Raw genomic sequence first — 26,669 nt, forward strand, 5'->3', positions numbered from 1 at the left:
GTATTTAGAGGCTTGGCTTATGAACATTCTAAGGGGATGGAGAGACTGCAGAAAACTGTTGGAACTGGGCTACTGGCATAAGGGATGGCTGTATTCTGCAATCCATGCCAAGAGAGTTTGATCAATGTTAAATTTGTAATGAACTCATGTGTTTGGCTAGAGATATGAGACTAAGAGATTTAAGATTTTAAGTTGGAAAAACTCAATCAAGTTTAAAATTACTGGCAATGAGACTGCAATGCTAAACTTGCTATTGTCAAAAATATCAGCATTTGGAAGACAGATAGCCCATCTACTTTACATTAAACCAATGGAAAGGATGCCTGAGAGACTATGATATAAATGCAAACTCTTTTGGAAAAGAGTTGACTGGAGAAGGAACCTGCTCTTCAAGGTTATGGATCATTTCATCTCTGAATTAGGAATATGGCTGTGCTCTTCACACTTTGTATTTTGCAAGCACGAAAAATGTGTGAAGTGGTCATGAACTGCATGTGGTCTCAGGAGCCACTGCTGAATATAGTATCGGCAGGCTGTGATTACCCCGAGGCTGGCAAAACCACTGGATGATGGACCATGGTTTTCATGGGGACCTGAAGATGATTTGGATATACCAGAACTGTGCAAGAGCTACCACAGAGGCTGTTGGCTAGGGATGGGAGCTTTCCCTGGCCACTCAGTCCAGCTGGAGGGGCAGAACTGGAAAATACTGAGATTGTTAGTCACTGGTTATATTGGACTTGAATTGCAGAAGTTTGATGCTTGGTTGGTGGTTGTTGAGTTTTCATTGTTCCAGTCTTTCCCTGTTATGCTGTATAGCAGTTGGAAATGTTTACTCTGTGCTTTTATATGCTAAAAGTATATAACTTGTTTTATTTTACAGTATTCACAGCTAAGAGACATTCCTAAATCTCAGATGACACTTAGGACTTTGGAACTGTTTTAAGTTGGTAAGACCGTGGGGACCTTGATAATTGATAACATACAATGTAAGATGGTTATAAATCCATTGGCAGCCAGGGGCAGATATGCAGAGTATTTGAATTCTGTCTGGAGTTCTTAAAGTGCCCTTGCTTGCTTTTTGGTGGTACTAATGCGGCTTCTCTCTCTCTGCTTACACCTGTGAAAGTAGGCCACCTTCTTCTGCCATTATGGAACCATTATGAAACTTCCCTTGGACCTGTAAGCTTCAAGAAATATCCCTTCCTCTGTAACTATTCCTGGTTTGGAAGTTCATCCCAGTGACATGTAGCTATCTACTACACCTTCTATCAGATAAGACAACAGAAGTAAGTACAGTCAGAAAGGTTGGAAGCACAGAGGGAATGATGACAGATAATATGTACTGAATGAAGGCCTGCCTGTTTTATATTATAAGCTGTTATACAGTGCTTACCTGAGTTGGCTCAACTTAATCTTGAAAACATCTACAATATGTGTAATATTATTTTTCATATTTCCCAGTAAGTTGGGGTATGTGTTAATAATTTGGTCAAAGCTGCACAGCTAGTAAGTGCCAGAGAATGATCACTTATTTTTAATAATATGACAGGGCTTCCTTGATGACAGAAAATTAAATCTTAAACGTTTTTCACATTTCAATAAGGCATAGCCTATCTTGTTAAGGCTTTAACAACTAACTGGGATTACTTCATACACTGAAGTGATTCCTAAATGTACTGAAGAATTTGAACCATTGCCTACATGGATAACATGTATAACTTCACTCAAACATGGAGTGAAGTTGTGCAAATGGCAATAACAACAGATAAAAATAACCAGTTGAAGCCGGGCGTGGTGGCGCACGCCTTTAATCCCAGCACTCGGGAGGCAGAGGTAGGAGGATCGCAGTGAGTTCAAGGCCACCTTGAGACTCCATAGCGAATTCCAGGTCAGCCTGGACTAGAGTGAGACCCTACCTCGAAAAAAAAAACAAAAAAAAAAAACCAGTTGAAAAGTTTGTGAAATTTTATACACGTAGTCTGAAAGGAGTCAGAAGAAAGATGGCAATAAAATTTAGAATGGGGGCTGGAGAGATGGCTTAGCGGTTAAGCGCTTGCCTGTGAAGCCGAAGGACCCCGGTTCAAGGCTCGGTTCCCCAGGTCCCACATTAGCCAGATGCACAAGGGGGCGCACACATCTGGAGTTCGTTTGCAGTGGCTGGAAGCCCTGGTGCGCCCATTCTCTCTCTCTCTATCTGTCTTTCTCTCTGTGTCTGTCGCTCTCAAATAAATAAATAATAAATGAACAAAAAAAATATTTAAAAAATTTAGAATGGGCTCTTAATTACCAAATGATATCAGACAAAAAGAATTGTATTTTTATTGTCATAGTGTGTTTTGAAAATAAATAATAGACTAGCAAAACAAAAACAGTGGAAACCCTGGGCTTAGGTATTTATCATAAGTTATTCTTTTCTGTCTCTGTTTTGGCATAAGCAGAAATTTACTCCCCCCAAAATAGCTACACTATCTTTTTTTCCAAAGAAAAATAGGGCATTCTCAGACTAGAAAGGGAAATACTATTTCCCCAAACATTTTAGAAATTACACATCATATAAATACAGGAAACAAATTAGTTGTTGATATATTAATAATATATTTTCATATTGCTTTCTAAAACATGTCCATTTTGATTAAAAATCCTTATAGAATTGGATTACAAAGAAAAGAAGAAAACTTGATATCAGGGAAACTGAAGACAATTTGAATACATTTAAGTACTTTAAAGGTATCATGAGCTATTGAAGCTTCCTTCCCATTATCCATGGGTCTAAAAGAGCAGAAAAGTTGTTAAGAGAGACTATGAGGGCATTCTTCTTGCATAAGGTACACTGATAGACTAAGTATACTCTGCTCTTTTTAACAGGGTGCATCTGCTCATCACCATTACATGATATACTATGACAGTTACCTACAGATTGTGAATATTGTTGAAAAGACTCATGTTATATAAGAGTTTATTTCTGAATAAGGTTATTTACTATATTTCCATGTCATTTCAATCCATTATCCATAATATATTTATAATGACACTTTTAACATAGTTGTCTTTTAATACCAGATTAAATACTACAGTGACTTAGGGGATTAATGGGTAGTCCTCAAAATGACCTCAAATTGATTTAAATGGCATAATTTATATGATGAAGGACTTTGACAGTGGATATGAGGTTTGAAAACTCCAAAGGTCACATTGTACAAAATGCCAGGAGAGAGGAGGAGGTTTAAATTCCTTATTTTATACACTGAAAAAAGGGGCCCCTTCCCCTGAAACCTACTGGCAGGTGTGGAGAGATAAATGCTTGGATTAATCCTATTAGTGAAGATTAGGAAGATGCTTTAAAATCCCAAGCCTAGTGTGCAGAGGCAGAATTGTTTAGAGAGAGAATTCATGAGAAATTGGCTATCACAGGAAATTTACAATAAAATCAAGTTTAGCTTCCTTGGTAAGTTAAGAGGGAAAGGCTACCAAAGATCAAATTAAGGCAAGTCCAGCCTTTTTGGTACACAGACTAACTCCTTACCTTCATCAGGCAAAAGATGCCAGTGATAAATATCGAGGACCTGACAGAAAAGGACAAGTTGGTGATGGAAGTAGAACAGCTCAAGAAAGAGGTGACTCTGGAAAGAATGATGGTAAGTAGCTCTTGTGGGGTGATACTATGGACATGCCTGCTTTGAAAATACTAAACATTTTAGTGTGTTTGGTATGTGCTAATACAGCTGAATATACTTAAACATGAAGTTGCCATGTACAAATTCATCAGTGATTGAGAAAGACAATAATGAAAATGGTCTCTTGGTTTGGACTCCAAGTTAAGGGCTATATAAAACTATGTTGCCTTGGCCAAGTCCAACCCTTTGCCTGTTTTACATGACCCTTAAGGTAAAAATTTTATTTGCTGGGCATGGTGGCATATGCCTTTAATCCCAGCACTCGGGAGACAGAGGTAGGAAGATCGCCATGAGTTCAAGGCCACCCTGAGATGACATAGTGAATTTCACGTCAGCCTGAGCTAGAGTGAGACCCTAACTCAACCCCTCCCCCAAAAAACATTTTATATTCTTAAAGAGAGGGAGGAAAGAAGCAAAGAAGGGGAAAAAAAGAAACAGACCACATTTTAGGTCAGCATTACAGTGAGACAATGCATACAGGAATTCTGTTTATATTTCTTTAAACTGATAAGCTTGTTCTTGTTTGATACAGTGTTCCAGCTTAGTTGATAAATTTTTAATTACAAACTTATCCTCTCTAGAGCTGTCTTGGTTAGTTATAAATGAAGATGCCCTATGCTTCCTTTATAAATAAAAATGATTGCAGGCTGAGAAGCAACTGGTTTCTCCTAAAAACATCTGATAGCTCCAACAAATGGTTACCAAGAGTTCTGTGCCATTGAAAGGAGCAAAAATAGAAAAGAAGTTAAAAGTCTTCACCAGAGTGACTAAATTTTACAAGATGTAGATAAGTATTCAAGACTGCTTATATTTAAATTATCTTTTTTTATCAGAACAAAGTGAAACAGGGAGTTTGTATTATTTTTATATACTGCTTAAAAGTCACACATACTTTCAATCAAATAAACTTTAGATTTTAGCTTCTTGTATGTTTATAATTGCCTCAAGCTCCCTGGTGGCCCCTTCCATAGAGATGAAACACTTTTTTGCTGTAAAGTGAAATCCATAACCAGCACAAAAGCTAGAAATACACAGCAGATAAGCTAAAGCCCTTATCTTTATAAATTTGGGGAAATAAACCTGTGAAGTAAAGGAAAATTAACTTTTGACTTCTATACTTAAAACATAGAAAAAGTTGTCTTACTCATATGCTCTAGAGGGTTAATTGGTCAGTAATTTGATAATCTTCAAGCTTATTAGTCACTGTGGGGCTTTTATTGTGGGTAAATAGCATACACATCACCATCCACCCATCTCTAGCCATTCCTAATTCTGGTTACTAGTTACTAATACTTCCTTTCTCTTGGAAATTTAAGTAACTTACTATTAGATTACAAATGCTCATTCTCCTTTTCTGTCATGGCCTTCCTCTTCCTTCTTTACTCTTTCTCTCTCTCCCCTTCTTCTCTTAAGATAGACATTTTGATAAAGATTTAGACACTTTCCCACACATATGTTTCTCTCATACACACAAATATACAATTATCGTATTACTATATTTAAATTGCTATAGGAAAAGAATCACAGATAGTAGAAAAGTTAGTAGAAAATAGGAACTTGTTTTCATTTGGTTTTCTAACAGTTCTAGAACCTGGCTAGTTTAAGCTCAAGAGCTTGCTTCCTCATGCACAAGAGACTATCTTTTCATTGTGCCTTTACATAGTGAAAAGTGTGAAGGAGATTATTGTTATCTCTCTTTTTTATTAGTTATGTTGGTTATCTCTTTTATAAAGATACAAATCCTAATCATGAGGGTTTTTGTGGAAAGTCCTTTAACCCCAAACCCTGGGGTCACATTTATATTTAACCAAATAATTGGGGAAATCAAAGTAGAAGGATAATTATTAAGTTATTATATTTGTTGAGGAAAGTGAAAACTGAAGGGAAGAAAAATTAATACTAAGAACTCACATGGTGGACCTGGAAAAAACCATAGGGGACAGAAAAGAAAGTAGAAAAAGTTCCAGCCATGTGGAGAGCAGGAGGGGGTAAGGAACCCATGTGGGAAGTAGGGTTTTCTTATCCCAGTTGAGTTGAGATGAAGGAAATTCACAAGAAACTGGAGGTTCAAGAGTGATCAAGCAACCCAGCCAGCTTGCCCTCCCACAACAAATGTATTTATAACCTTATGGTGATGGACCCTACCTTCTAGCTCAGGTGAGCCAGAGAGCAGCTAATTAGTCTGGGCTAGAGACTACCTTAGAAAAGAGGCCAGCCATGACTCCAAGTTCTGGGGGCTGAACCTGACCAAACACAGTGTTAGGATTAGATTTAAATCCTAGGAAAGACTGCCCTCCCAGTAGGGGGCCTGGTTGTTTGTGGAAAATCAGATCTCCATTAGGCAAGAAATAAGGAGTCAGATCATACTCTGATCTCTAGAAAGTACACACTGCGAGGATAGGTCCTAAGACATTCCTGCTTCTTACTTTCCGGGGCCCAGTCAGCCTAAGTGCCCACAAAGCCTGACTCCTCTCATTTATGAACTAATCACTTGCCAAAGTCTCCATTTTAGACTTTCAACATATAAAAATTAGGAGACAGGGCTGGAGAGATGGCTTAGCGGTTAAGCGCTTGCCTGTGAAGCCTAAGGACCCGGGTTCGAGGCTCAGTTCCCCAGGTCCCACGTTAGCCAGATGCACAAGGGGGCGCACGCGTCTGGAGTTCGTTTGCAGAGGCTGGAAGCCCTGGCGCGCCCATTCTCTCTCTCTCCCTCTATCTGCCTTTCTCTCTATGTCTGTCGCTCTCAAATAAATAAATAAAATATTAACAAAAAAAAATTAAAAAAAAATTAGGAGACATAAATATTTCAAATATTTGAATGTATATACTCATATGTATGTATAAACACATATAGAACGAAGTTTTACTACAAAAAATCAGTAAATTGTTTAAATAACTTACAAAATGTTTACTAAATATATTGCCAAAAATGAGACAATTCTGTTACTGTCATTAAAGCCATTAATTGGAAATAAAACAGAGAAAAAAATAATTCAAACTCATATATGTGTATAAACGTATGTGTGTAAGTATATGTTGCTTATATACATATATATAATATATATGTATATATAATAATATATATTAAACATTGCCTTTGTCTGAGTTCATCAAACCACTAACACCTATTGTTTACTAATCAAATATTACTATAAAGGTGCAGATGAATGAAGAGAAAGTTATAAACAAAACTAATATTCAGTTCAGCACATATTTATTTACCAAGTACCAACCAATGGCAGACTGTCTTCTAGTTGCCTGGGATACACTCAGAAAGTTAGTCAAAATCCCTGACTTCTTCATTATCATGTCCTACTGTAGATGAAATTAAAGTAATGTGCACACACTTCTGAGAATCCAGTACTGAGGATAAGCTAATAATTTGGTAATTATTCATTCTCTTCTATCTTTTCAAGTCATATTATTAGAAGGAGGAATAAACAATTATTTGCTATTCACTATGGTGACATTTCTGACTGTGTTTCCAGATGTGTTCTGATCCCAGGGCCCAGTCTCCTTTGAAGAAAGCTAGAAGTAGGGTCTGCTAGAAACCCTTAGTTGGAGAGGGCCAGCTGTATTTCCTTTGAAATATCCAGTAAACTTTCTTCTTCTGTATGTGCATTGGCAGAAAGTGGAGAGAATCATTTATAAAAGATATGACACAAAAAGTTACTATAGTAAACATGTTTTTGGAATCTGCAGCATTCTACTTGGAACAAATAAAGTTATCTCTTTTTTTTCTTCTTTTAAGGTATCCAAATGTTGTGAAGAGGTGCGGGATTACATTGAAGAACGATCTGGGGAGGATCCGTTAGTCAAAGGCATCCCAGAGGACCAGAATCCCTTCAAAGAGCTCAAAGGAGGCTGTGTGATTTCATAAAGGGAACAAAAGATGTCTCAAATCATTTAGGATTTGAATGGCAGTGTAAATTATTCACATATATAACTAAACATGTACATGAATGTTTAAATTTATAAATTTAAACTTAATAAAAACAAGGATATAACTAGACTTATGTTTGTGCTTTTCTTGAAGTAATTAGCATAGAGTTTATTTTAATTTTTAATATTTTATTTATTTGAGAGAGGAAGAGGGGCAGAAGCAGATAGAGAGGGGAATGGGTGTTCCAGAGCCTCCTTACAACTACAAACCAACTCTAGACACATGCACCACTTTGTGCATCTGGCTTTACATGGGTATTGAGGAATCTACTAGGCCCTTTGGCTTTGTGAGCAAGTGCCTTAACTGCTAAGCCAGCTCTCCAGTCCTAGCATAGGGTCTGACACATAATTGACAGTAAATATATTGATGGATTTTTTTTACAAGCATTGTTTTATGAATGAATCTCTTGTATTCTCAGTTGCTAGCCTACATTTAACATTTTCTGTTACTCCACTTCTGTGTCAATACTTATTCCACCTAGGATTTTCATAGTTAGATCATATATATATATATATATATATATATATATATATATATATATATATATATATATATATATTTCTCTTGATTATAGAACTAGAAAGTCTATTGCTTTGAGATACAGACGATCTTATCTTGACAGGATATTGGCCATAAATTTTTTGTTGTTGATGTTTTATTGTCTGTTTCTCTGTCTCCCTTTTCCCCAGTCAATGAAAGTAGCTTTAACCTAAACTCTTCCTACATGCTTTTTAAAAGATTTCTTTAATTTTTTTGTTTTGTTTTGTTTTTCAAGGTAGGTTCTCATGCTAGTCCAGGGCAGCCTCCAGCCACTACAAATGAACTCCAGATGCATGTGTTCCTTTGTGCATTTGGCTAACGTGGGGCCTGGGGAATCAAACCTGGGTCCTTTGACTTTGCAGTCAACCACCTTAACCGCTAAGCCATCCCTCCAGCCCTATTTTTTGCTTTTTAAATATTTTGTTTTCTTTACTTGACTCCACATGCATGAGTCACCTGTGGATCTTGCTTTAGGTGGGTCCTGGGGAAGCGCCTTAACTGCTAAACCATCTCTCCAGCCCCCAATCAGTTATTTTTCTTTTAAAAGAAATATTTTGTTTTTGAGGCAAGCCCAACAGACTGTTTTTTTTTTTTTTTTTTTTTTTTTCTTAATGTGGGAAAGCAAGAGGCAAGGGGGTTGGTGCATCAGGGTATCTAGCTAAGGTAATGATAGGTGAGCCATCCTACCCAAGGAAGGCACCCATGGGCTAAGACCACACATTTCTGTCCAGTTTCTCACTGAATCTATGGACATCCATCTTTCCCACCTGGAACCCTCAAAAAGTATTTTGGCATCCATTTCTCTTACAGATGTGGTCTGAAAGTGAAGCAAACATTTCTGGTACGTGGGGCTGGAGGCTCTTCCTACTTTCTCATGCAGTTCTGTCAGTGGTTCCTGATGTGATGTTTGCCCAGAGTGCCCGTTGGATGAAGGCTTCAGACTGTACTCACAGAACACAGTGAATTTAACCAACAACAGAATAAAAGATTTTGAGCACAGACTTAGGAGCTAGAAAGCTCTGTTTCTGCTACTTTACTGCCCTGCTTTGGATAAACTTGTTTATTTTCCCACGCCATTCCTTCCATGAGAGGATGAAGACGATAATGATCCTATGGTTATTTCCATGGAGTAGACTAATACACTAATACAATTAAAACACTAGGCTCATGGCCTAACAAGCAGTGAGACTCCACAACTGTTAGCCAAGAATTATTACTATAGCTAAGAAAGGAGCAAGATTGAAGCTGGTAAGATCTATCCCATTCCATCCCATCCCCATACATATCCTCACTGGCCCAGTATTTTCTTTCTTCTTTTTATTTTATTTTATTTTTATTTATCTGAGAGAGAGAGAGAGAGAGAGAGTGAGAGAGAGGGAGAGAGGAGAGAGAGAGAGAGAGATTGGGCACAGCAAGGCCTCCAGTCACTGCAACCAACTCCAGATTCATGTGCCACCTAGTGCATCTGGCCTATGAAGGTCCTGGCAAATTGAACTTGTGTCCTTTGGCTATGCAGACAAGTTCTTTAATTTCTAAGCCATCTCTCCAGCCCTGGCCTAGGATTTTCTACAAGTAACATGAGGGCAAGAGATAGAAAAATTGCTATACTAACTTGCCTCAACTTCTGTATGAAATGGCAAGTGTAATTATTCTAACTCAGAAACTACTTTTGTTGTTACTGTTTCCTTATTACTATCTCCCGTTTCCAGTGCTATTTTGGATGTGTCAGTCATGAAAATACTCAGAAATCCAAAGCCATTGTCATCCTTTCAAAGACAAGATAAAAGCCATCCCATCAGTGATTTGGAAACCATCTCAAGCTTGGCTCTAGCTCAGTGTCTTCCCTCTCTGACCACAGGAAATGCTGAAAAAATACTATTGATGCTTGTTGAACCTCTATTATCATAAGAAGAAAGCAAGACCTTAAAGAAGTGAGTTGGCAGACATACGGCCATAGCTCTGGGTCACAGTTTGAGGAATTAGCAGCATTAACCACAATCTTCATCAGATACGCCCTGAGTCATTAGGAATCTATCAACTCTTCTTCCTGAGGAGTTTCTATTTAAAATTATAAAATCCAGGCCAGGAGTGGCAGCACATGCCTTTAATCCCAGCACTCGGGAGGCAGAGGTAGGATCGCCATGAGTTCAAGGCCACCCTAAGACTACATAGTTAATTCCATAGACTCTACCTCAAGAAACACCAAAAAATACAAATAAATTAATAAAATAAAATTACAAAATCTCATTCTACATAAGCTAGCACTTCCATATCACTACCCTTCTCGTGTCTTCCACAGCACTGTCCATTGTCAACCTACAATCATTTATTTAGTTCTTGTCCATTTTTATCCATTTTTAGGGATTCAAGCTAAACATTGGTATTTATTTGTTGAAGGGCTCTGGGTCTCCTTCTTTTTTTCCTTAGTAAATGAAGTCTTGACTATGGAATTCAGTAGCATGAAAAGCACAATCCTAACCAACATTTCTAGTTTTCTTCCATAACATAAGATATATTTTGAAACCAGATGATTCAGTTAACAGGTTTGCTCTTCCACTTTTTTGTGAACTTGGGAAAAACAAATTTTATTCTTGAAACCCTCTTTTTTATGAGAGAGAGAAAGAAAGGGAGAGAGAGACAGCGAGAGAGAGAGAGAGAGATTGTCACACCAAGACCACCAGCCACTGCAATTGAACTCCATGCAAGTGTGGTTCTGTGCACATGTGTAGCACATACATGACCTTGTGTGTCTGGCTTATATGGGATCTTGGGAGTCCAACATGTGTCCTTAGACTTCAGAGGCAAGCACCTTAACCAATAAACCATCTTTCCAGCTGGAATCCTGCTTTTATAATTTAATTTAATCTAATTGTATTTATTTATTTGAGAGAGGGAAAGAGGGAGAGAGAGAGAGAAAGAGAGAGGGAAAGAATGGGCACAGCAGGGCTTCCAGCCATTGTAAATGATCTCCAGATGCATGCACTACCTTGTGCATCTGGCTTACATGGGTACTGGGGAATCGAACTGAGGTCCTTTGGCTTTGCAGGCAAGTGTCTTAACCACCAAGCCATCTCTCCAGCCCCAGAAACCCTCTTTTTAAAATGCATAAAATGAGAAACTAGGAGTGATCCTTATTTGGATTGTAAAATAGAAAGTAGGTGAAGACAGTTATAATCCCTGTAGATTTTCTGGAGTGAATACTACCTGATACAACACCTTATTTTTTCACTTTAAATTTGGTCATACTGTTTCCTCTACATAAACTGTCCCCACACTCCATCTTTTTCAGCTTTTTTAAATTCTCCCATTTTGAAGCTAGCTGTCCGTTGCCACCTTGAGATTTATATATATATATATATATATATATATATATATATACACACACATATATATATATGCATATATATGTATATATATGTACATATATACATATATATGTGTACATATGTCATTTAACATTACTTCACTTTTTCTTGTCATAATTTGTAGAGTTGTTTTAATTTCAATGGCTCTGTTCATATTTGAAACTCCCATATTAACTAACAAACTATCTACAATTGAATTGACTTACAAATGTTGAACTCAATTAAGACCTAATAAGTATGGCACTTTTCAAATATTTATATAAGGAAGATTTTTATGATTTAATTAATGGCTAAACTAACAGTAGGCTAAAATTACTGTTGCTCTAAATTGTCAGAAGAATTTTAAATAAGTTGGAAATCAAAAGAAGGAAGTGTGGAGAAAGATGGTTTAGAAGAAGGAAATGAAATAATGACTGTCCTTCCAAACTGCACAGCTGCAAATGACAGTTGCAATGTTTGAGTCACAAATTGTTATTTCAGGACCAGGGATTGCTAGGCTCAGAGGGATGAGGTAAGACCTATGGAAACAAAAACAAAACAAAGCAAAACAAAACCAATACCAACCCCTTCCTGTGCAACCTTAACATGTGTTTCTTCAACAAAGCATTCTGATGTCATTAGTGAGAATGAGTTGTAGATTCTATGATATTTGATCTATTTGTACTTGGAAAACATTTTGTGCAAATAGGTGAGTTCAAGATTTAACAAAAAGAGCAGAGAAAGAAGAGGGAGGGGGAGAGGAAGGAAAGGCAGAGAAAGAAAAGTAGAAAAAGAGATAGAGGCAGAGTCAGTTATTTTTATTTGGACTGATTTGATTTTAGCTCAATTTCAAAACTGAAGCTTCCTACATTCTTTAGAGAATGCTAAGATTATGAAGACAATAGTTGATTGAATAATTACAATGGCTAATACATTAGAAATTTAAGTCTTGTGGGAACAATTTTGAGGAAAGAAATCGCTTGGTGTCATGAATCTACACAATACTGTTGATAAGCAGATCATCAGACCCAGAGTGCCCTGAGATTAGAAGTCATCTCCTCCTAAAACAGGAATTTCTTGCACAAGCTGAACCTGATATGATCAAGGGCCTGGAAATTTTTATGTGATTATTTTAACAAATTAAACCAAGTATAAAATAAGTGTGCATCAAATATGTGCTAAATATTTTCCTTAAAGAGATCATCTTTTAATGACCTAAAATGTTCCTGCTTATTCTTATATATTTTAGAAATTAGAATTTTGTAAGTAACTTAATTTTTTCAAACAAGGAAGACAAAAATACTAAACTAAAGTCAGAGCTCTGATCTTTTTAAAATTAAAGTTTTCATTAAATTATTATAATATAACTTTCTCTGGTATCTTCACATAGTGTTTTCCTCATATGAATTTTAGAAATATACTTAATAAACTATCAAAATAGTTCTCAAAAAACTATATTCCCCTTTTTGCATAATAAAGTACAATTTTCATGGTTATGGTTCTTGTAATTTAAACTTTTTGTTTATTTTTATTTATTTATTTGAGAGCAGCAGATAGAGAGAAAGAGGCAGAGAGAGAGAGAGCAAAAGAGAGAGAGAGAGAGAGAGAGAGAGAGAGAGAGAGAGAGAGAGGAAGAGAATGGGCGCACCAGGGCCTTCAGCCACTGCAAATGAACTCCAGACGTGTGCGCCCCCTTGTGCATCTGGCTAGAAAGGGTCCTGGGGAATCGAGCCTCCAACCAGGGTCCTTAGGCTTCACAGACAAGCTATTAACTGTTAAGCCATCTCTCCAGCCCAGTTCTTGTAATTTAAACAGGAGAATATATTTTTTTTAATTAAACAACTTTCTTTAAACATTTGTCAAAAGACTGTAGGTGCTTAATACAAGTTCACTTCTGGCTATACCTGTCATTTTTTTCTACTGAATGTCTTCATATTACACACACAATTTTTTAAAATAGTTTTCACAAGGAATGATAGTAAATATAAAGGTACCAATACATTTGGACTCAGTTAATATTAATTTTAAAATTTGTGTATTCAAAATTTGTTTCTCCAAAAATTTGTTAACTCTGGGTAAGTGTAGCTCAATGATCAAGCTCTTGCATAGCATGTGTGAGGAATCTGAGTTCCATCCCCAGCACAGGAAATGTAAAAGAGCAGCAAACCAACCAATCAATCAACAAACAAAAACATGTTGGATATTACTGATAGAATAGTTCTGCAGGAATATGTGGGAAATTCTCCACCATGATTCTTCTCTGGAATGGATAGAGGTATATAGATCCCTTTGTGCCTCTGCTCAAAAAAAGTTGCCTCATTATTTTACCATTTCAAACTCAAACCAAATAACAAAATATTTTTGAAAATTTTTGTGATCATGAGATTTCATCATTTCACAATTTATTTTATGTTTATTTGTTTAAAAATATAGTACTCTTTGAACTACTTGATAGTAAAAAAAAAAAAGGCAAATACATAGTTTATCTCTCAGCTTAGCTTCATATTATTGTGAAAATGTTCTAGAACCAACAGGGTTTTATAAACATCTATGTATCCCTGCATGGAAATGGATGATTCACAGGGAAGAAATTTCAAGGCCAAAAAATTCTATTTTTATCACTTAGCACAGACATACTTTTTTTTAAAATTATTTATTTATTTATTTGAGAGCGACAGACACAGAGAGAAAGACAGATAGAGGGAGAGAGAGAGAGAGAGAGAATGGGCACACCAGGGCTTCCAGCCACTGTAAACGAACTCCAGACGCGTGCGCCCCCTTGTGCATCTGGCTAACGTGGGACCTGGGGAACCGAGCCTCGAACCCGGGTCCTTAGGCTTCACAGGCAAGCGCTTAACCGCTAAGCCATCTCTCCAGCCCACAGACATACTTTTTAAACTTTTCTTAGCCAACTTACTTAATTTTGGTGTATGAGTTTTTTTTTAACTTAGGCCACATTCATTTATGTTAATTACTTTCATTAACTTTCTTAAGCTACTTCTAGCCAACCTTATAGAGTTAAGAAATAGGAAATTTAAAACAATGACTCCGCTTTTCAGACAGATGTGGGTTTGCCTTGGCTCACTGCTTACTAACAAGGATAACTTCGCCAGATGGCTTTACTTCTCTGAGCCTAGGAGAGCCTGGGACTTCCAATACAGAAAACGAATTTTCAAGTTGGAAGTGACTCATCATACATAGACACTTGCATATTATTAGACACACAACATACCTCAGCAATCCAACTGTTTCCCTGGCTTGTCACTAACATTTGAAAATTAGAAACCAAAATCCAGGAAAAAAAAATTAAGTGACTTTTCCAGTGATGACTAAGAATTGTTGGGAGGACTAACAAACAGCGCTGATTAAATAGGTCATTGTTCTTTCCGTTTTAATGTATTCATTGAGGACAAGTGGGTGGAGCCTGGTGAGAAATCATCATACACAAACAAAGGCTTGTGCTCACTAAACAGGGAACAGTGATGGGTGTCTAAGGTCAAGGACTCTGTCAGTCAATACCTCCACTCATCACACAAACTTACCTACGAGGAGATTGTTTCCAGAGAAAAGAGGAAGGGATATTCGACTGTAAGAAAAGATTCCTACACTTTGATTTTCCTTCTAGTTTTTTGAGTACACATGAGCAAGGTTTCAATGCCCAGTCAGTCACCTCGTCCACATTTTCTGGTGCGCAAAGATGCAGCTCCATGACCGTTACTTTGCAGGAAGCGAGTGACAGCGTCTTGTCACTGCTGCCTACACTGAAGAAAGAGTGCACCCCAAGAATTCAAAAGCCTCATTGCCAAGTCAGGGAAGCAACCCATCGTGTGTAGACATCATTCCAAGTCTGGGGACAATAACAGAAACTCCCTGAGAACTTTAAGCCTCCTCCGTCTCTCTCCTCATGCCATCCTCTTAGCCTTCCACTGTTTAAACACCCTCCCCCCAAAAACGAGGGAAAACAAACACACACACACACACACACACACACACAAAGAAAAACAGAAACAACTTTGGGCATGTGGATATTATTTAATGCATGAAAAAAGCACATCGTAATCACCTCTTTCTCCCCAAATCTCTCCTTTAGGCCTTTCCCAGACTGAGATGGACAAGGGTCAACAGAGTGGCATTTCAGAGACTCCACTCGAGTTTCATTTGCCCTCGGACTTTTGTTGAAGAGTCCACGTTTCCCACTGTTTATGGAAAAGTTGTATACTGTATATTTTTAAAACTTGGAGAAGTGAAGGACCATTATTTTCTGCTAAGTAGTGTCCTTTTCCTGGCTTCAAACAAAGCCCGGATGTAACTTGGAAACAAGAAAAAAAAAAAAAAAAAAAAAAGAAAGGAACAAAAGTAAAACTTTGGCTGTCAGCTTTGGCTGCCTGCAGCCTCGAGGGAGCCGCGGGCGTAACCGGGTCCTGAGCCAGGCGGTCCAGGAGCATCTCCTGCAGCCCAGAGCTGCTGGGCAGACCTCTCCGTCCTAACGTGGCCGAGCTCTGTCCGCGGGCCTGGCGCTGTGGAGGCCGGGACACAAAGCCTAGGGCTTGTCCTGGACTTTGGGAAAGGCCACAGCGGTCAGGCGTCCGCAGGAAGCCGAGCCCCGGGGGAGCTGGGGGCCGGCAGTCACGTCCTGCGAGCGGGCGGGCGGGGTGGCCCCAGCCGCGGGTATTTTGGGAAGCGCCCTGGGTCGGTCCAGCACAGCCACTGGCTCTCCTGCACAAGTTAGTCCCCAGCTCAGATCTGGGGTAAAAAAGGAAAATGCCTGCCCTTCACATCGAAGATTTGCCAGAAAAGGAAAAGCTGAAGCTGGAAGTAGAGCAACTTCGCAAAGAAGTCAAGTTGCAGAGACAACAGGTAATCCCTCCCCCGCCTCGGAGAAAAGACCAAGGTCAGGCTTTCCTGGTCAGTGGCATTAATCTAAGAGAGTAGTTAGCTGTCTCAGGAGCTTGCCCTGCCCTTGAAGATGGCTTGGGCCTTGCCTGGGAACTTGGAGTTGATGTAGGGTAATCGTGATAGAGCAACGATTCCATGAGGAATATCAAGCCAGATGTCAGGTTAGAGTCTGGAACGAAAAAAAAAAAAAAAAATCCTTCTGTGAAATGACTGCTTTTAAAAACTCAGTTGCAGGAAAGAGGTGTGTGTTTTCCTGATTCTAGAAAGTATAGTACTTGAATTTTTTTTTTCTAAAACTACTACTTGAATTTTTTTTTCTAAAACTACATTTTAAAGTCTCCCAACTACTTTAGTTTTGAATTTTAACAGTGGCCTTCAGTGATGGGCTGAGACAACCCTTTTACTGATGGCTTAGGAGCAAAATGTCAAAACACTTATTTTTATTTCTAAATTTCATCCAATTTCAAGTTTATCTTAAGGCAAATGGTTAAGACAGTATTTATTATCTGTACTTATAGACACATTTATTGTATGTGCACCAAGGTACACAGGAATTGAAATACAAAATTTTAGAGGCTGGGTATGCTGATACATGCTTGCAATCCAAAGCATTTGGAAGGTAAAGGCAGGAGGATGGCGAGCTCCAATTGGTCAGTGAAAACATTCACAGGTCTTGCTTAAACTTGATGGACGTTTGGTAATTTTTACTTCTTGCTCACATTAGGAATCTTCATTAAGACACTCGTCTTCCACATTCACTCTATCAAACAACCCATAGTTTAGCAAAAAAAGGAATTTGGAGTTTGTTTCAGAGAAAATTATTTAATCTCTCCACAGTAAGAAAATGTTGAACAAATTTTAATCTTAAAAATTTGAGTAGGGGGGCTGTTTCAAACTTAGGGTAAACAGGACATAGTCCACCACCCCAGGTCCTTTGATTTTATTTATAACATATTTATTTATGAGAGAGAGAATGTGAACTCCAGATGCATGTACCACTTTGTGCATATGACTTGGTGTGGGTACTGGGGAATTGAACCCATGTTGGGAGGATTTGCAAGCAAGCACCTTTAACTGCTGAGCCATATCCTAGACCAAATTTTAGGAGAATTCATGGAAATGAAGTAAATATTACTAGTAGGCTCATTTGCCTTCCTCATCCTATGATTCTCAACCTGTGAGAGTCTTACTTCTCTTGAGTGATTTTGAAACACTGGGGATTTGTGAGTTTTAACTGTTTTGTGGATTTATTTTCTCAAACTTAAGTTTCATTTTATGCTTTCTAATCCCCACTATTCCTATAGTTTGAAGCAGAATATTTCCATATTGCATGATTTGTAGCTTTAAAAAATAATCAGTGTGTTTAGAGAGAGATAAGTAAAGTGAGAGAATCAGTGAGTAATCTTATATCTTGTAGGTGATAGCAAATGTGGGATATATATATATATATATATATATATATGCATTTATATATTTTTTCATAAATGAGCCTTATGGTTTGGACATTAAACAGAGATAATTGCCTATGAAGAATTTTTTTTTTTTTGCCTTGACAAAGTTCAAATGCCTTAATATTTGGTATCACTGTGTAGAACTTCCCTGGCAGAATACAAGAATTGTTGTTTTACTTAAGTTTCAAATTCGATATCAGGCAGGATCCTGGGTAGAGGTGGTAATGTGGAAGTGAAGCATCATTCATTAGCAACTTTTCCCTGCCAGCCTTAGGGCACAAACTACCCTACTACTTTGCAACTCCAGAAACTCTAGGTGTATGCCAGAGAGGGAAAAAATTTTAGGGTTATCCCTGCTGGACACAGAAATAGACATACAAATCACAGTAATAATTTTAAAACACATTTTATTATTGATACTTTACTATATAGTAGAATTAGTCCTGGGCAAGCACTGGATTTCTTAGAGACTACACAACCATCTCACTTTCAGTACAAAAATCCTTAAATCCCAGACTGGTACGTAGTACCTCACGTAAGACCACATAGAGTAACAGGACAGGGACGTAAGAAGGCTTCTTCTGGTGCCTGGGATATTATTCTGTCCTTCCATTGTTAACCTTTGAGCTTTGTGCCCTTCTCTGGGCAAGGAGACAAATTCACAGGTTACATCTCATTGTAGCTAATTAACTATTGGTCAAATGTATCCTCTGGATCATAAAAGAAATTGTATGAGAGAAGCAATAGTTCACTTTTGAGAATGTAGACCTTTTTGGAAACCTAATGAAATGCCTATGTAAGAACAAACACATCATGGGTAGATTTCCCTGAAGCCGTTGACTCCAGGTTATTGACACTTGCTTCTCAAGTTCTGAAAACTACTTTAAAATACACACAGTATGGATGTCAAGAATATTTAGAATTTTGGAAAAAGTTATCCTGTCTCATTTTAAGTCATGTCACTGAATCACTTGGTTTTAAGTTTTGATCAGTGGCCTCTACATTGCTGAGCAAACAGCCTTGTAGGGTATGTGAGTGAACTACTTTCTATTACTTTTATTATATGATTTGTATGGATATATCATGTGTTGGTACCATCTTTTCCCTCCTTCCTACCCCCATTATTCAGGGGATCCTCCTCAGTGGGGTTGCTGGTATTCCCCATGGGATTGTGGGTTAAGAGTTGTGGGATCCACAGTCAGTTACTGGGGGAAGGCAGTGCCGCTGGGCATGACATCCCAACCTGTGACTCTTACAGTCTTTCTGCCTCCTCTTCCACAAAATTTTCTGAGCCTTGGTGGGTGTGTTTTAGGTCTACTTCAGTGATGAGCTCTTAGGAGCCTCTGGATCTCTGCTTTGGTAAGTGTTGAGTGTCCTCAGTATCTGTCTCCTTCACTCTGGCACTGCCTGTCAGGCTCACCATGGAAACAGCACTCTTGCTCATCTCCCCACTTCCAATTTCTATTTTTGTGTACCTTTAATTGTTTTTTTTTTTTTTTTCAAGGTAGGGTTTCATTCTGTCCCAGGCTAACCTGCTTGGAATTCACTATGTAGTCTCAGGGTGGCCTTGAACTCATGGCAATCCTCCTACTTCTGCCTTCCAAGGGCTGAGATTAAAAGCATAAACGACCACATTTGACTACTACTTTTAATTGTTTTTATATTTAATTTATTTATGTGGGAGAGATGGCAAGGGACATATAGAAAGAAAGAGAGAGAGAGAGAGAGAATGAGAGAGGGAGAGAATAGGCATGATAGGGCCTCTAGCCACTGCAAACAAATTCCAGTTACATGTGCCACCTTTTGCATCTGGCTTTACATGGCTTCTGGGGAATTGAACCTGAGTCCTTTGGTTTTGCTGGCTAGCACCTTAACTACTAAGCTATCTCTCCAATCCTATTTTGGTATATTTTAAATCTCATTGTTCTTAAATTGCCAGCCTATGTTTTGTAATGATATATGATGTATAACTCCATCTGGTATCTGAACTTCTGTTTATAAGTTAGTAATTCTGTGCATTTTGAGATACAAATTGCAAGCATGCTTTGGCGAATGCTATTCAATAACTACTAATTTAGATTACAAATCATTGTAAACTCCTTTTCCACTTTAAATAGGTTCCTATAGATTCTGATATTTTACTTCAAATTTCTTACTAGTAAGACAGGCTTTTATTAAGACATTAAACCTTACTTTTCTTTTCTATTCTTTTTCTCACATTCACTCTCTTTCACTTTTGCTTTTTTTTCTTTGAGATGGGGTGTCAGGTATCTCAGGATGGTTTCAATGATGACCTTGAACTTTGGATCCTGCTGCCTCCACCTCCGGGGTGCTGTCATTAGAAGTATTCATCATTTTTCTTGGTTTATACAATGCTAGTAAAAATCAGACTCAGGGTTTCTGAATGGTAGGCAAGCACTCCAACAACTGAGCTATATCCACAGCCCATATTCATTTTAAAATTTATTTTTATACCCTGCCTCTTAAGTATAGACCTCTTGAAGAAATTATTCAATCCTTTCTTTAGTGAAAAAAAAGTTTAAACTGAGCACTTAAACCCAAGAGTCTCAGATAAGCCTTCTAAGACTCTGGTAAAGTTTCTATTGTAATTATTACCTCCTGTGTAGAGACAGCTATATGCTCAGAGTCAGACTTTTCCAATTCTTCTATTTGTAGAACTGAGTGAAGTTCTAGAATGTAACCTTCTCTTAAACAAGAATTGTGTCATTACACACCCAAAACATTTGGAGAATTATTTACTAACATGCACCTGCTTGTTAGCATGGAAAATTGAAAATGGTGTATATTTTTGTTTCCAAAGTCTAGTAGTTATGACGCAATTGTGTATTTACAGCAGAAGGGAACCATGCAAGGAACAATGACTAGAATTTCTATAGATGATATATTTAATACAATAACTCTCAAATGTTTTTGACTTTGATCCATAGTAAAAAGCACTTTTTAGATAGATTGTATCATGTATGTGAATAGAATAGTATTAAAATAGTACAAGGTAGCACACAGATTTATAAATATATAAGTTAAAAAAATAAAACTGCTTTAATAACTTCACAAAAAGATTGTAACAAAGTTTGAATATCCCAGACCTAAATTATTCTTTTCACTTTTGTCTCTTTCCATATTTAGGTGTCTAAGTGTTCTGAAGAAATAAAGAACTATATTGAAGAACGTTCTGGAGAGGATCCACTGGTAAAGGGAATTCCAGAAGACAAGAATCCCTTTAAAGAAAAAGGCAGCTGTGTTATTTCATGAAAAACTCTGGGGTGAACCTTCATCCTCAGTGGAAGAGCAAGTTTTGTTTTTCTGTTTGATTTTTGTCAAATGATACCAATGTGTCTTTGAAGGAAAGGAAAAATAGATTTTTTAAAAGACACTCTTCAGCACCATATAGATATGGTTATGTATAAAAAAAGAACATATCTGCTTCCCATGTTTGCTCACTGCTTACCCGCTTTCAGAGGCCTGGGTGTCTAATGTACAATTATAGAATTAAGGAAATTGCTCATGCATGACTCACCTCATTCCATGTATCACTTGCTGCCTCCAATAAAGTTTTGTCTTGGGAAAATGAGTGTTGGTGATTTCAGAAAGCGCTTTTCATGCATTAACTCCAATATTTCTCTCCATTATACTTCTAGTGTTTAGAGTATATATATTGAAAGATTAGGGGCTATGATGTTTGAGGTCTTTCAACTCAATTCTCTCTTCCTCTCATGTGTACAGTGCCAACTTCTGGGTGCTGGAATGCATTTGATCTAACTTCAACTATTAGGGAACGGAGCTTGTATAATTCCTAATAACATTATCAGGGAGCAGAGTATCCAAGTCCAGAACCAGGCCAAATCATGTCTACATTGGCACTTCCTGGGGTTTGTCATCATTTAGATCTTGTTCAAAGCATTTCTGCATTCATGGCCTTTGGGAAAGAGACCAGGCTGGCGGTGAAGTGTGCCCTACTTCCTGCAGTGCTGGGCTGGTCAACTCTGGTTTCAGGGGCTGCTTCTTTTGCCCACAAGTAGCAGCATTCCCTTATACTTTCCAGGTTGTGGGCATGGCTCTGCTCCTGTTCTGTGGTATTGTGTAGACACTGGGATATCTGTACCCACTCAGCCAGCCCATTCTCTAGCCCCAAGATAACCATGCCTCTTTTTCTCCAAAAATGAAGGAGTGAATCTTGTCCAATTTAGAAAAGTTTGGCTTTTTCCTCTTGATTTTTGGAAACTCATCCTATATTATGAACCTTTATTCATCATTGGAAACTTGCATTGCAAATACCTTATCACAACCTATGGTTTTAGTCAGAAAGTACAACATCCCAGGTGCAATGTCTGATTACATCACTTATGAAGACACTTGCAACTAAAATCTCAGCAACAGGGACCTTCCTTCCTCTCTCAGCATCAGCATATTTGCCTTATCTTCTTTTTCTGTTGATTTTAAATTGCTCCAGGTTTGGGAAAAAATGGAAAGCAAAATCTTGTTAGATTAATTCTATTTCAAATAAACATAAGTATTACCATTCTGTGATACTAAATGTCACACGAGAAGGCCATCTTTTCTCTTCTAGTAGATCTTTTCTTTCAGAAGAGGATATGCATTTCTTACAAAATCAAAGGAGTACCTATTTCCAATAACAGTTTCTTAAAGCATACCAGCCTCCTCACTCTGAAATTATTCCCTTGCCTACAAAGGAACAGGATACTCAGGCTTCTGAAAAAGTAATTATGTCAAACCCAAAGCAGGCACTGTTTTCTTTAGTTTCCTGCCATTTTCCAAGTGATGACATCAGTTGAGGTTACTAAGAGCCCAAGGGTAATTTTAGCTCAAAGCATGATTTGCTCTATGAAAGGTTTAAAAGTAGTAAAGGTGTATTTCTTCCAAGCACCACAGGACAGTGAGTATTGTGGTATTCTGCTACTGTTAGTCATTTAACATATCATGAAATTTTATCTCAGTGTTTATAAAGTTTTACTTTCTTGAGGTACTTTATTTCTTTACCTTTATCAAGTTTTTTAGCATAAGGAAATAAACATTGATTCTGTTTACTAGTATAGCAGATCAAAACGTCCTTTACAAAGAGTCAAAACAGCAAATTTATCCCCTAGCTGCTGCAGACCTATGCTTACATGGAGACTGAAATTCTATATACTCAACCACATTTATTAGATTTTCCTTTCAGGGTTCATGCTTTTGGTGTTCACATCAAAGACTAATTGCCTATTCGTAGTCTCAAAGACTTTCTCTTAAGTGTCTTCTAAAAGCTTTATGCTTTTATGTTTTATGTTATGTCCTTTTGAGTTAATTTTTATATAACTTGTGAGATGCAGATAGAGGTCTCATTTATCTAAGAACTCTAGAAATGATCCCTGAAATTATAGTCCTAGGTCTTTATTTATCTATGTTTTTTGCTAATGGATGTCTACTTGCTCAAGCACTATTGTTGAAAGGCTATGAGTCTATAAGTAGCTTTTCCATTTTTGTTGAAAATTTACTTGGTATATTTATGTAGATCTATTTTTAGGTTTTCTTTTCTTTTTAAAACCTTTTTTTTGTTGACAACTACCATAATATAAACCTTGATAATTCCCTCCCCCCCACAGATCCACTTTCCATAATATGCCCACCCCCTCTCTGCTGGGGTCCAGCCCTGGCTTGAAGGAGGGTCCCCGAAGAGAGGTATGAAAGGGAGTAGCGAAATAACAACTCGAAGTCAAGTTCTGGTGCAAGAGGACAGGCTAATGCTGAAGGCAGCTGAGTTTTTCTATCTTTTTCTCTCTGCCTCCTTCTCTGTTTCTATTTTTTTTTTTATTCTTCTCTTTTTATTTTTCTATTTTTTTCTTGTGTTTTCTTTTTCTATTTTTTTGCCTTTTTTTCCTGTTTTCTGTTTTCCCCTGTTTCTATGCTTCCATGTTTCTATATTTCTTTGCTTCTCTGCTTCTCTGCTGCCACAGCTCTTAGTCTTAGTCTTTTATTTTCTGATCACGTCATGCAAGAACAAACTTCAAGAAAGGTACAATTTTACAGAATTCATAAAAACTTTTTGTTATTCCTTATCATCAAACAATCCCATAATTATTCACCTCAAGTAAAGTCGTCATGCCCCTGTAATGATTAACTGTTTTCATATTTTCCCCATGTATGTGCGGTCAAGCACTTGTGATTTCCTGGACTTCTACTTTCAATTGCTATATTAAAGGTGAGAGGTAAAACAACCACAAATGGGGTTCATCATTAATCACTGATCCAGCAGATCCATTTGTCCTTTAATTATTTATTTTGAATTTTCCTTTTCACATCCCTCCAATACTTAGACTTTGTTCCCCCTAATTGAACTATTTCTGACTTTGGTTGTTTTTCTGTAAGGATTCCTGGTAAAGGGTCAATTGCAATTGCCACCATTTAGAAAAATTAGTCATATAACAATGTTTACATTGTTCCAGGAGGTTCATTGTTTCCTCCTAAGTTTACTGTACTCCATGCCTGACTTTCTTTAAGGCCTTTAAAGAAAACAATTATCCTTGACCCATTTTCTTATTTTTCCAATTCTATGCCAGAGCCTCTATCAGATACATTGACCAACACTTTACCGACACCAATTTTTACTGGAAAAGTAAACTTAGAGATTGGGGCACCAAGGGAAAGACAGAGAAAGACAAACATTATACAGAAAACCACATATTTCTGTAGCATAGAAAGCCAAAGATTTTTCTATAGAGGGGCCACATTGGACTTCAAGGAAGAGACAGCTGGGCTGGAACTATGTCAAGCAGCTCTTCAGCCCTAGATTCCTTGTGATCCTGAAATGGCATGTTTGCCGTCTCCGGCACCTCTCAACCAGTCTTTCTTTTATTTTGATGCCATCATCTTTTCCTCTTATTGTGAAGGTTCTGTGTAAGTAGTGCCAGGCATTGCCAGGTCATGGATACCCAGGCCATACTGTGTCTGGAAGAATGCCTTGTTAGCGGTTCTAACCTTCCTTTGGCTCTTACATTCTTTCTGTCACCTCTTCTGCAATGGACCTAGCCATGGAGGGTGTGCTGGAAATGTTTCAGTGCTGAGCATTGCCCTGTCACTTTTTAGTATGATGGTGAGTTTCAGTCAGCTAGGATGTCTCCACCACTTGAAATGAGAAGCTTACCTACCCCAAGTGTGAGAATAGCATTAATATATGAGTATGAACATTAAGAGAAGTGCTTACTGGGTAGTTTGGTGAGCATAATATATGCAGTTAGCCAGAAACCAGCAGGTGTTACATGCCCTAGTACTTATGACCTCCCTTATCATAGCTTTATAGTACCAGGCATATATTCCCTCCCATTGAGTGGGACTCCAGTCTAATTAGAGAGAAGTTGGTTTCCCTCATAACAGACATGCTACTATTGTACTCACTGGCTCATTTGGCCTGGCTGGCCAGAATTAAGGCTTGCAATGTCCACTGTTGTTTCTCTTCACTGATGATGTCTCCCTCCCATAGGGTTCCATGCAGTGTAGGTCTTTCCAGCTTCCTCTCAGCTGGTCTACAGGGAGGAGGTTTTCAGCTCAGCTCCAGCTTGATTTCACAGTGACTTTGAAGCTCAAGCATGTGGAGTCTTCAGAAAAAGGGTCTTACCATCTATTCCTGGTGGGAAACCAAGAGCCTTGGCAATGGCCTATAATATTTAGAAAGCATCAGGGACCTCCCTGGCCAACAACCCATTGGATGCTATCCCATCCCTGACACTAAAATTTTTCTAGTAACAATCTATGGCTTCTGTGTGTGCCATTGCCCCAAAAAGTAGGTTTCCCTTTTAAATTTTGATCAACCCTCCCCTAACCTTCCTTTACCCAATCTCTTCCTCTGACATCATGTAGGCCATTTTACTCCCAGTACTCTGTTTATCTATTTACACTTGTAAAATACCATTACCTTAAGTCTTCCATCTCTTCCTCCCTCTCTTATAGACCCTTTCTAGCTTACTGGCATCTGCTACTGATTTTTATCCCAAATCACATACAAGTCTAAATATTTGTAGCTACTATGCACATATGAGAGAGAACATGTGGTCTTTGGCTTTCTGGGACTTGGTTACCTCACTAAGTATAATCCTTTCCATATTCATCCATTTCTCTGCAAATTTCATTTTTCTTTACCACTGGATAGAACTCCAACATGTAAATGTTCCACATTTTCATTATCCATTCATCAGTTGAAGAACATCTAGGATGGTTCCATTTCCTAGCTATTGTGAATAGAGTGCTAATAAATATGGATGTGTAAGTATCTCTAAGGTAGTGAGACAAATCCTTAGGATATAGGCCTGGGAGTGATATAGCTGGGTCATATGGTAAATCTATTTTTAGCTGTCTCAGGAACCTCCATGCTGATTTCCACAATGGTTGTACCAATTTACATTCCCACCAATGTGTAGAAGAGTTCCTCTTTTTCAGCATCCTCACCAGTATTTATTGTCATTTATTTTCTTTTTTTTAAATTTATTTTTATTTAATTGAGAATGACAGACAGAGAGAGAAAGAGGAAGATAGAGAGAGAGAATGGGCATGCCAGGGCCTCCAGCCACTGCAAACGAACTCCAGATGCATGCACCCCCTTGTGCATCTGGATAATGTGGGTTCTGGGGAGTTGAGCCTTGAACTCGGGTCCTCAGGCTTCACAGGCAAGTGCTTAACCCTCAGCCATCTCTCCAGCCCATCATTTGTTTTCTTAATGATAACCATTCTGACAGTGGGAAGATGAAATTTCAAAGTAGTTTTAATTTGTATTTTTCTGATACCTAGGGATGTAGAACACTTTTTAGAT

At 37.9% G+C, this 26,669-nt stretch overlaps 2 protein-coding genes across 2 annotated transcripts; both read left to right on the forward strand.

Moving 5' to 3' along the window:
* Positions 1-3,542: 3,542 nt before the first annotated feature.
* Positions 3,543-7,564, forward strand: Gngt1 (G protein subunit gamma transducin 1). Its single transcript, XM_004656222.2, has 2 exons — positions 3,543-3,638; positions 7,429-7,564. The coding sequence occupies exons 1-2, from the start codon at positions 3,543-3,545 to the stop codon at positions 7,555-7,557; spliced, it is 225 nt and encodes a 74-aa protein (XP_004656279.1). The 3' UTR covers positions 7,558-7,564.
* An 8,349-nt stretch (positions 7,565-15,913) lies between these two features.
* On the forward strand, positions 15,914-21,440 carry Gng11 (G protein subunit gamma 11). The gene is made up of 2 exons (XM_004656221.2): positions 15,914-16,361; positions 20,999-21,440. Exons 1-2 carry the CDS (start codon positions 16,266-16,268, stop codon positions 21,122-21,124), a joined length of 222 nt encoding a protein of 73 aa, XP_004656278.1. The 5' UTR covers positions 15,914-16,265; the 3' UTR covers positions 21,125-21,440.
* Positions 21,441-26,669: the final 5,229 nt, after the last annotated feature.

The sequence above is a fragment of the Jaculus jaculus genome, chromosome 10, assembly GCF_020740685.1.
Source record: "Jaculus jaculus isolate mJacJac1 chromosome 10, mJacJac1.mat.Y.cur, whole genome shotgun sequence".
Taxonomy (NCBI): domain Eukaryota; kingdom Metazoa; phylum Chordata; class Mammalia; order Rodentia; family Dipodidae; genus Jaculus; species Jaculus jaculus.

Coding starts and splice junctions, on each gene's coding strand:
- Gngt1 (XM_004656222.2), top strand. CDS start 3,543: ATGCCAGTGATAAATATCGAGGACCTGACAGAAAAGGACAAGTTGGTG. Junction 3,639..7,428: donor TGACTCTGGAAAGAATGATG/GTAAGTAGCTCT, acceptor TCTTCTTTTAAG/GTATCCAAATGTTGTGAAGA.
- Gng11 (XM_004656221.2), top strand. CDS start 16,266: ATGCCTGCCCTTCACATCGAAGATTTGCCAGAAAAGGAAAAGCTGAAG. Junction 16,362..20,998: donor TCAAGTTGCAGAGACAACAG/GTAATCCCTCCC, acceptor TTCCATATTTAG/GTGTCTAAGTGTTCTGAAGA.